General features: G+C 37.1%; 1 protein-coding gene across 1 annotated transcript; it reads right to left on the bottom strand.

The window, feature by feature from the left end:
- Positions 1 to 291: 291 nt before the first annotated feature.
- On the bottom strand, positions 292 to 2838 carry snapc5 (small nuclear RNA activating complex, polypeptide 5). Its single transcript, XM_077193339.1, has 4 exons — positions 2699 to 2838; positions 2085 to 2200; positions 1934 to 2008; positions 292 to 1168 (listed from the first exon to the last, which is right to left on the bottom strand). The coding sequence occupies exons 2-4, from the start codon at positions 2172 to 2174 to the stop codon at positions 992 to 994; spliced, it is 342 nt and encodes a 113-aa protein (XP_077049454.1). The 5' UTR covers positions 2175 to 2200; positions 2699 to 2838; the 3' UTR covers positions 292 to 991.
- Between the last annotated feature and the right edge of the window lie 7933 nt (positions 2839 to 10771).

Here is a 10771-nt window from a genome sequence, read left to right as displayed (position 1 = left end):
GTGAGTGATTAATGACAGAATTTAAATTTTTGGGCGAACTATCCCTTTAACTTGTATTTTCCATTGAAAAACTGTGCCATCATCTGTGAGAAGCCTATTTATATATTTGTGGCACCATTTTTCTCCAGAGCTGACCTTGCTCTTTTTGTGAAGTGTAGCACATTGTTAACAGGAGTTTAGACAATGCTGAATGCTGGTAGTGTTTTCACTGCATTGCATGTTCATGCCATGTTTTGAAGTCTGTACCTTATTATATTATTGTTACTGGCCAACAGAGGAAATGCGGCTGTCTGAACATCATACTCGCCTTTATTAGCATGTACCAAGGGGTTAATGTAAAAATGTCATTCACACATCATACTTGTACATCAAGGCAACACCAAAACACCAAACCAAACAATCTGCATCACTCCAGGTTGAAGTTGCTGAGCACCTTCAAAATCCGCAGAAAAGAGTTTTTTCTCTAAGAAAACATAGAAACTCTCTGTACATTAACAATGAAGTACAAAAAAGTTATAATACTGGCTCAGCTAGAACAATTGTCATGCCCATGCATACACAACCTATTCCACACACTCAGTCTAAATAGAAAAAATACCTCTGAAAGTTCACAACATGTACATACATAATACTTATCATCAGCTTCATAATCATAATGCATTCAATCCGAAATCAATACAATACAATATTAAATAAAGCCTATACAGTACAGCATCACTTGGTAAACACCATGAAATAGGATTGGTGCAATCTTTAATTTATATGTATTCAGAAATACATAAAGTGCAGGCTTGGCCAACAGCACAGTTATAGTTCTATTTGTGCTACACATACTTCAGGAGGATTTTATAGATGGTGAACCAACAGTTTATCTAACGCAACACCAATCTAAGACAGAGAGAGGCAGTTACAGTCTCTTTCAGCATGCCAAATGTGCAGATTACACACCTAAACACAGGAGTAAATGATAATGCTCTCTTTGCAGGCACAGTCAGTAGTCGTCGTTGTCTTCTTCCTCATCTTCTAGCACCATATCAAGATCATCATCTGCATCATCGTCATCGTCCTCTTCCTCCTCGTCTTCTTCTTCCATGTCATAGTCTGTTTGAGCACCCAATACTAGTTTGGTCTGGTTGATCTCGGTCTCATCATCCAGGTTGACTTCCACCTGTGCATAACAAATATAAATGTAATCAGAAAAAGATCTGAAAGATATAAAGGTCCTCTATAATAAAATAAAATAAGTCTTATGCTCACCCAGCTAGCATTTATTTACAGTAAAAACAGGTATATTGTGAAATATTATTACAATTTTAAATAAATGTTTTCTGTTTTAATATATTTTAAAATGAAATGTATTCCTGTGATGGCAAAGCTGAATTGTCAGCATCATTACTCCAGTCTTCAGTGTCACATGATCCTTCAGAAATCATTATAATATGCTGATTAAAAAACATTTCTTATTTTTATAAATTCACAAGAACATCATTTATTTAGAACAGAAATCTTTGGTAACATTATAGATGTCTGTACCGTCACTTTTGATCAACTTAATGCATTCTATTTGTTTAAAAAAACTGATTGTGTTTGTGTCATGTGATTGATAATGAGGCAGCCAGTTTTAATATACTTGACCACAAATGAGATTTTAAGAGTTGTATGGGTTACTCTTATGATGCTTCCCATATGGAGCTTTGCAGTATAAATCACCATTCATTTTCGTTGTGTAAAAAAAGACCAACTTGGACATTCACAAAAGAAAGAAAAAAAATAATAGCTTACAACAACATTGGGGGAATATTTGATTTACTATTTTTTTTTTTTAAATATTCCTATTTTTGAGAGTACGGCTCTATTTAAATAAATCCTCAGTGTTTAGAATAGTGGAAGAACAATATGTTTTTTAATGTCTGAATATGTGGTGTTTATTTACCTCCGGGACAGGGGCTTCATTTGGACTTTCTTCAGACTGAGCAATGATCATTGACTTCAGGGTCCCCTCCTCAAACTGATGAACATAAACAAAGACGATCAGTTTTATGCTCAAATATCACACTGAAATATTTACATACGTTTGTTCTTGCCTTTAGTCTGTTGAGCTGATCTTGCAGCATGACTTTTATTTTCAGAAGAGTCTCCTCTTCCTTCTTGAGCTCCTGAAGTCGACTCAGCATAGTGGAAGAGTGTTTCTACAGCATTACTGAACACAAAAGCACGAGACAATGTCTCTCTTTGCTTATTACAGAGCATGACCTCAGATTTCAGAAACAAACATGCATTGCTCTATCTATCAACTTCAAATTACAGTTAAACAATGTTGACATTAATTGCACGGCCTGTAAGATCAAATCGTAGATGGAATTGTTGTTTGGTTTGTGAGTACATCATGTTCCTGATCTCCAGTGGTTTACAGGCTGCTGTTGCTTTTCTCTGGGAATTACGCTGTCATTCCATTAGTTATCGAGCAAAATTATTATTCAGACAGTTTAACAGTCGTCTTAATAATGCATCATCTAAACAGTTATTTTATTTACATTCTCTTATGTTAAACAGTATCCTAACCCATCTTAGAATAATGTACCGTGTACAGTCAGCTCATTTAGCAAGAATGCTAGCGGAAATAAATACAGTTACAAGCAATTTATTTATTTAAGCCTTACTCAGTTTTTAGCCTCATAAACAAAACGACGTGACTTACTTTATTGGTTCAACATGCTCTGTGGAACATGCATGATTTCGATTAAACTGTTTATTTATTTTCTTCTCAACTCCACATTTGTAGCAGCATTCTGAAGAACATGTCACGCGCACTTTCAGCACGCATGCGCATAAAGCACGTGAAGACTGAAGAGTGCCGCACGTCTGAACCTTTTTTTTTTACTGTCTATGGTCTTAACTGACCAGAATCCTTTTGTTATAGCTTCTTATTTATGTAATATATATATATATATATACACACACACACGCACGCACGCACACACACAGTATAATACAATAAATAAAAAAATTCATATAATATGGATAAACACATCATAATGTCGGCACATCATTATATTTTAGATTATAATTTAGATAATTCTAGATTTTATTTTTCAATACATTTATTTATTAATTAAATTAATTCAGTTGATTAATTTATTTTAAATTATATTTTAATATTCTTATTTTATGTGTAAATAATTGTTTATATTGTTTAGGCTGTATAAAAACAAAACGGCAAATATACATAAAAATGTCAGTACATTATGTTCTACTGTTCTTCAGTTAAAATATATTTTTCTTCAATTATTATTATTATTATTATAAGCCTGTCTATTAAAACTGTACAACTTTCGGACTAGTCTTTCTCAAGGCTTTATCAAAGTTTGTTTACAAATTTTACTAATCTAGAATAATTATAACCTTTTTATATTTAGTAAGACTTTTATATAGGCCTGTATTTCGTTTTTTATTTATTTAATACTGTTGTAGATATTTTTAAAATAATTTTAATAGGCTGTATTTTAAACTCATATTTTATGTTTACAATGGTTTATAATTATCTTTTTTAAATAGGACTCAGTCACACCTCATCCTTTACTGACAATAAGCAGCATATCACACAGGCTATTATGCATATTATGACACTCTGCACGGAGCGCATTAGTGACGCCATGTGGTCAGTTTGAGGACAGGCATACACCATATAAAAATTGCATTTTTTGAGACACTTCAAAGTCTACGTAATATTAAACAGTAGGCCTTTTCATGCTATTCATATTCATTATTTTTATGTATAGATAGATAACCTGTATCTATATATAGAGATAGCTATAGTAGAAACAGAGAGTATAGCCTACGGTATAAATGTAGCCTACATCTGTCCCGCTGCATTGTGTCCTCCTCACCTGCATATGGAGATGTTTGAACTGGCAGGTGTCAACTTTACAGCACCAGGAAGCCTAATGCATTGCAAATGTAATGCATGTTTCGATGCCAGCGCACAAAACACGCACCCTGCTTTTTAGATGATTTGCATCGCTTTAAACATCTAAGATGATATTATCCGATCATTGTGCAGTTGTCTTTAGAGTCTATGATACCATTAGAGGGCATTGTTCTTTTATTCAACTGCCTGATCTAATAAAAACCTTCAGTGTCAGCTTGAAAGCAATGGATGCTCAGAAGGGCATCCAAGATTATTTCTCGGGAACATTATTTATTAGGACCGTTTTATGTATCACACACAAAACATATTATGTAGTGTCCTTATGCATGTTTTGCATTAGAAGACTGGAATTACTTACAAAACATAAAAGGAAACCTTGTGGGATAAATTCACAAACTCAAAGTCTCCATGCAACCTTTCTGGGAGATTTAAGCTACTCGCAGGCACCACCTCGACACATCAACCTGTTCAGAAGGCGTGCACGAGTTTGCACGTGCCCAAACAATTCCCAAAGAGGGGACATAAAGAAAACGCTCATTTAAAGAAAACTGACATAAATCACAGATGGAACTCATTGATGTGCAGAACATCTAAAAGCTCTCTTAATCAATCTCTCAAAATGTTAGACGAGCCCATTAGGTTCTTTTATAGGATTCCTTGACTAACCCCATCCAGATGTGTACACTACACATCATGTGAGCCCCACTGGACAGTGTAGAACAAGCCGTCTGAAAGATATTCCTGTGTGTTTCATGCATAAATCATGCTAAAATATATTGTGGTTTTTTAAAATTATTTTATCATTTTTTTGTTGTTATTTATTTATATTATTATTATTAGTAGTAGTATTTCATTATTTAAAGCCATCCAGATGTGTACACTGGTATGTGAGCACCACTGGACAGTGTAGAGATGTAACATACAGTATAATCCACCGAAGGCAGGTTGAGATAAGAACTCAAGTGCAGTTTTATTGACTAATGACATCAGACACACCTGAAAGTAATGAACCAATCAAAACATACATGGGCTGTATCCAAAGTCACATACTTCCCTACAGTAGGCGAAAAACAGTAAGAAGTAGCCAATGTCTGAATTCACAGGCAACTCATATAGGCATAAAGTACCTGGATGACCTTTCCAGCGAGATTCTTAAATGTGCCTACGATGGACTCCCATACTATCCATGGGAGAGGATTTGTGAAAGGCGGTGAAGTGACACAACTGACGCTGGTGTCAGATGATTATGACAGCATGGCAAAGTGTCCAGATTACATTCATATGCTGATTTAGTACTCAAGAAACATTTCTTACTATCATTATTAAGAAATGTTGCAAGGCGACAAGAACAACACACCGTAGGCTAGACCGTCCCATTGAACAACACTCAGTCCGACCTTTGGAGTCTTTGAAAGGATGCATCCTCTGAATTGGGACACAGCTAAATTATGTGATAAAGCCATTGAAAGATATTCCTGTGTGTGTTTTATGTATAACACATGTTAAAACAGTCATATTATATTAATTTTTAAAATATTTTTATATGATTATTTTATGATTTAAATGTCATTATTTTTATTCATGTATTTATTTTTTATATTTAAATTATTCAAAATTATTTTTCCAAGTACTGGCATTCTAGCATGATGCACTTTGCAAACTTTTCCGGTTACATCATTGTGAGTATATGATATAATTCAATAAACTGGGCTTGCGTGAAGCTCATTCGTGCAAGACTCTCCTACTGATTCTAATCAGCTCCTCAATCTCCATGTATCTCACGTGAGGATGTGACCAGCAGACATGTTGTGGCAGATGTGGCACGTCCAGATAAGCTCTTTTTTAGGCCAGGTGAAAGCCAAGGCAGCGTTCGTGGCACAGATACCGCCTGGTGCTGCACATCCACAGGTGAGGTCAGTGGGTTTAGTGAGTGCACGGAGCTTGAATGATGGTCACTGGAGACATACAAGTCTCTGATAACACAAACCTGGCCAAGTTCACCCACGTCTAATGTCACGTCTACTCTCTTCCATGGCCAGACATCCAAAGAGGGCTTAGTGATTGTGCGGTGTATGTCAGACTGGTCAGAAGGATGTAACTGGAGCGCTCCGCTCCGTCAGTGCATGGGGAGCCCATAGTGCTGCTGCCTGCTTCTTTTGGGGTCAGAGGGGAAATGGTGCAGGGCTTACACAGCTGCCAGTTCCAAACACAGGCATGGGAGTGACTCACTGAGTGAATGTGCTGGTTGGTGATTCTCACGGAACATGGCAAGAAAAACATTTCACTCTAAAGTCAAAGGAAAGAAATAAGACATTAAAGAAAGCCTATTCTAATCAAATAGAATTGTATTTAAAAATAATTCAATAATTAAAAATAATCATTTTATTATTACAATATAAAATGATAAAAGATAGAATCAAAATATTGTAATAAATAAAATTTAAATAAAACTTTATTTTTTAAAAATATTTTCAGAGCATTAAGCTTTTTAATTATATACAATCAATATAAAATATAAATAAATAATTTGTAATAAATAGTAATTTCAGAGCATTACGAATTTTGAATAATATGAAATTAAAGGAAAGACAATAAAATCACAAAAAATAAATATAATTTATAAAAAGTTTATACAATAAAACGATAAACAATAATATGAAAATATTTTATAGATAAAAAAATGTAAGATTACATTTCAAAGCATTAAGATTTTTTTCATAATATAAAATAATATATTAAATTGTATTACATCACCTAATATATTGAATATTTCCATTGTTTAATTAAAAAATTATATAATAATTTTCAAAAAATATAAACAATTATGTGTTATGGTAATAAGACTAATTGTGGAAAAAAATTGGGATAGTAAAAGTAAAAATAAAAGCACATTGTGCCTGATGAAGACCTGACAGGTTCATTTATTGTTATCTTTTTGTCCTGCACCTGAGCCCAATTTGGATTTTGGATGTACTGCACTCCTTTTTTGCATTTTTGATTCTTAAATACTGAAAGTAAAACATAAACATGCATTATACATGCATTTTATAAAAACAATTATCATTATTAAGGGATAAAATATCAGGGCCGGCCCGAGGCATAAGCGAACTAAGCGGCTGCTTGTACAATCCGACAAAGTCTGTTACAATAATAATAATAAAAAATATTTTGAGGACAGTTACACTGTATTGAGACAGTTGAGAAATAATAACATTTTACAGTTTTCAAAAATAATTGTCATTGTTGAACCCTTGCTCTTATTATGTTTCTGATTGCTCAGTTTTGTCATTATTTTAGCAAATAATTTATTTTATATGTTTTGAGACAGTTTGTTTTAAGAAGTTTCAAAGAGTTAGCAAAAGAGTAAAGTAAAAGTTAAAACTTTTTTATTTAAGTAGGCATCTATTTTTTATTAAGTATTTATTTTTTATTAATACATAACCTCACTGTATTCATTTATAATGTATCATTATTGTGTGACATTTGTGTCAATAATCGTCAAGCTCAGGTGACTCCGCGTAGAGGGAGGGGGCCCCCAAATCAAATTCTGCTTAGGGCCCCCAAAAGGCTCGGACCGGCTCTGCAAAATATAATATATAAACCAGACATTTCATGACAAGCTTCTTGAGATATTCAGGACATCCTCATGGTGGGCTTAACTGTGGCCTCTGGCTCCGGAGACTAATGTGCTGCATATACCAATCTGCGCCCACAGAGCCCCCAGTTGCCTTCTCCCTGTCATCACAGGGGCCGGGTTGCTGCTGGCCTGCATTTTCTCGCAGTGAGACCTTTCCTCGAGCTGGCTGGTTGAGTGCTTCAAGCCCGGTGCTGCTCTGTTTGAGGGTGCTGTGTGACTGAGGAATGCGGAGCTGGGCCTGCTGTTTGAGGGGCCTCACGAAAGGGAAAGGAGGAGGGAGGAGGGGGGGGGGGGGGTCAGATTGAGCCAGCAGGATTGACCTTTGGACAGTTGAGTCAGGAAGTTGTGACTCAATTTCACAAAGCAACAGTGATGGAGGGAAAAGTATACACACTATACAGTGTATATGGCAAGATAGATAGAGAACAATTCATGAAAGAGGACGAATGGTGCATTTTTGACTGTCCCAAGCTCTAGCAGTTTAACATGGGAATAATATTCTTTTCATTGTTCTTTATATTAAATTGGTAACAGTGCCAAAGTATGTGGTCACTCTTGTCAAACAATCCATTCTCATGCTCTCTATCTGCTTTTTCATTCAAAAGATGTTTATTTGTAGGGAAGAACATTGTGCACAATGCCGGCCGTTACACAAAATCAGACCGAACATGCCGTTTACCATTTTTAAAGCTGTACCACTTTCCCCCCCACAAAATCTATTCTATAAATGAAAATGCACCAACAAACAAAACCATAATGTCCAGGATGTTACCCCTTGAGCCTATAATGGTGGAAGGAGCTCTGTGCTCCAAGGAAAAGGAAAAGTGTGTGTGGGGAGACTTCAGACTCTTTGTTTTCAAAGCTCAGTCTCAACCTTCACCTTTCCCATCCGTTCACTCTTCCTTCTACACATATCGACTCACGTGCATCCAGACACGCACGCACACATGACACATCTGAAGTCTCGGCATATACACTTTGGCACGTAGGCCTATACAACTAGTGAACACAATTGTCCTCAAAAGACTTTTGAGGCCGCTATTCAGTACTGGAGAATTAATTCAATATAAACACTGCCGCCGTTAAACCACAAAGTAAGGCGTGATTCCTGTTTTTGGGGGGAAATTCTATTTTTTCCCAATTTTCGGTTTCACTTTCAAGGTGTGGCCTTGCGTTCCCTCTGCGGCGGTGTTCAAACACAGTTTACAGACTCAAGGCTGCAGTTCGTGTCTGCTGTGAAATTGGGCGAGTGCGGATGTGTGAACACACTGAGGTTCTTTATGTGCGCTATGATTTTCGCACCAAATGAATCACCTGCTTTGAGTTCCCGCAGTGGGTTATTATGACATCAAAGACCATGATTAATAAAAGAGTCTCAGAACATCATCAGAACGACCACAGAAATGCGACCTGGTCAACAGAGTGGTCTGTGTCTGTCATCACTTGCTCTCAAAGGGGACGTACGAATCCAGAGTCCTGCCACTGAAAAAAGCAGATAAGACAAGCTTACCTTCTCTGAGTGACAAAGAAGTTTAACTAGGACAGGCCTCTTAAAAAAAAACTCCCTTTTATTTAGGAATTTGTATGGGAATCACAAGGAATCAATTTAGATTCCAGTTCGATCTTTTGTTGATGTTCGTATGCATTCCATCACATGAGCGTCTACACGAAAGCAATTTGTCTTCGACTACCTCTGGAAGTGGTCAAATTGGACAAGCTCAAAACGTTATAGACCCCGTTAACTCCTGTATTTAGAGTCGTCCACTTGTGAACCGATCGACCAAAACCTATCTTAGAGGTGCAGTAAACGATTTCTCATCTTGATAGCTCCGCCCCCAAATAAAAGAACATACTATGCAGCACAGACACCTCCCCCCTCATGAGTGTATAGAGGGTATGCATTGATAAGTCACTTTCCTGCCAGAACACACGTGGCAAAAGAGCCTGCTGTGTGACTGGGTATAGTGTTCCTTTCAACTTACCAAAGATCCAGTGATCCAAGTGCCTGATTTCGACGTCGGGGAAATACATACAGCATTATTTTACCTCTAAATTCAGCATATTGACACAAAAATTATAACTGCAAATTCACCTTTCACTGCCTGGAGTCCTGCATTTATTTCAATTGAATTGCAGCGATCCATTTGTTTCTCTGTTCTGTAGCTTTTGTCAGTCTGTTTTTTCACAGCATTCACGCTGAAAACAAATGCTGCCGCTCAGTCTTTTTGCCACTTAGTGGGCGTGACCGTAGTCACTCCGGCCGATGGTGACGTCACGTGCATACCCTCTATAGGCCCCTTTACTGCTTATTGGCTACAAGTGTGTTTTGGTGCTCAGTCCAATCCACTTTCTAAAGCGTTTCTCAGAAATCGCTTATTTCACCTTTAATACCTGGTGTAAACAGGGCCTTTGTTTCATTAAAAAGAACCGGCTCTTAAGAATATCTCATTTTTGAAAATACACTACACTGGACACCCTGTATGTTTGAGATTCACTAAGATTCACTAGAGCCTTTGCCCTATAGCCCTCTCACTAAGAACCGACTCTGCGCTGTAGAATCATTTGAGGTGTTCCTAAAACCTTGAAATATGGTCAGTTTACAACGGAATGCATGCTGCCATTGTTGAGAGGACAAACGACTGATGTGATTGGATGTTGAAACAAGCTTTTAGTCCTAAAAGCATCAGTCAAATGCAAGTCAATGACAAACTGTCACACTAAACAAACTGAGTGTGGAGGAGAGCACTAATCAAAGCAGCGCAAATGACGCGTGGTCCTATTCTGGCAATAGGTCCATAGGAGCAGCGACCACAGTAAAAAGGCCTGTTGATTTAGGCTGGACTAAATGGAGAGAGCTTCTTTATGTTACAGCCGGGGAACGCCTCAGATCACGCATGTGGTTTGTGTGAGTGTTTGGACTGCTGGTTATCTGATGTGGTTCAAGAGGTAGAGTGTGAGAGAGAGAGAGAGAGAGAGAGAGAGAGAGAGAGAGAGAGAGAGAGACAGAGAGAGAGAGAGAGACTAAACTAGTATCCAAAGTCACAGGAGCACTGCTCTGCCACAGCTGAAACCTTTAAACGAATTGACCACCCGTATGCAGCAATCCTCTTCTAGGAGGCCTGTTTTAGAGAAGCTGAAGTGTAATCCCAAGCCGCTCACAGACTGGCTCTGTAACTTTTGCCCCATGAAGCTCTAGTGTGGTTAAC

Source organism: Siphateles boraxobius, unplaced genomic scaffold, assembly GCF_051911475.1.
Source record: "Siphateles boraxobius isolate OS27281-9 unplaced genomic scaffold, OSU_SipBor_1 31, whole genome shotgun sequence".
NCBI lineage: Eukaryota > Metazoa > Chordata > Actinopteri > Cypriniformes > Leuciscidae > Siphateles > Siphateles boraxobius.
This window is presented reverse-complemented; position numbering and strand designations above follow the sequence as displayed.

Coding starts and splice junctions, on each gene's coding strand:
- snapc5 (XM_077193339.1), bottom strand. CDS start 2,174: ATGCTGAGTCGACTTCAGGAGCTCAAGAAGGAAGAGGAGACTCTTCTG. Junction 2,009..2,084: donor ATCAGCTCAACAGACTAAAG/GCAAGAACAAAC, acceptor TATGTTCATCAG/TTTGAGGAGGGGACCCTGAA. Junction 1,169..1,933: donor ATGAAGCCCCTGTCCCGGAG/GTAAATAAACAC, acceptor TGTTATGCACAG/GTGGAAGTCAACCTGGATGA.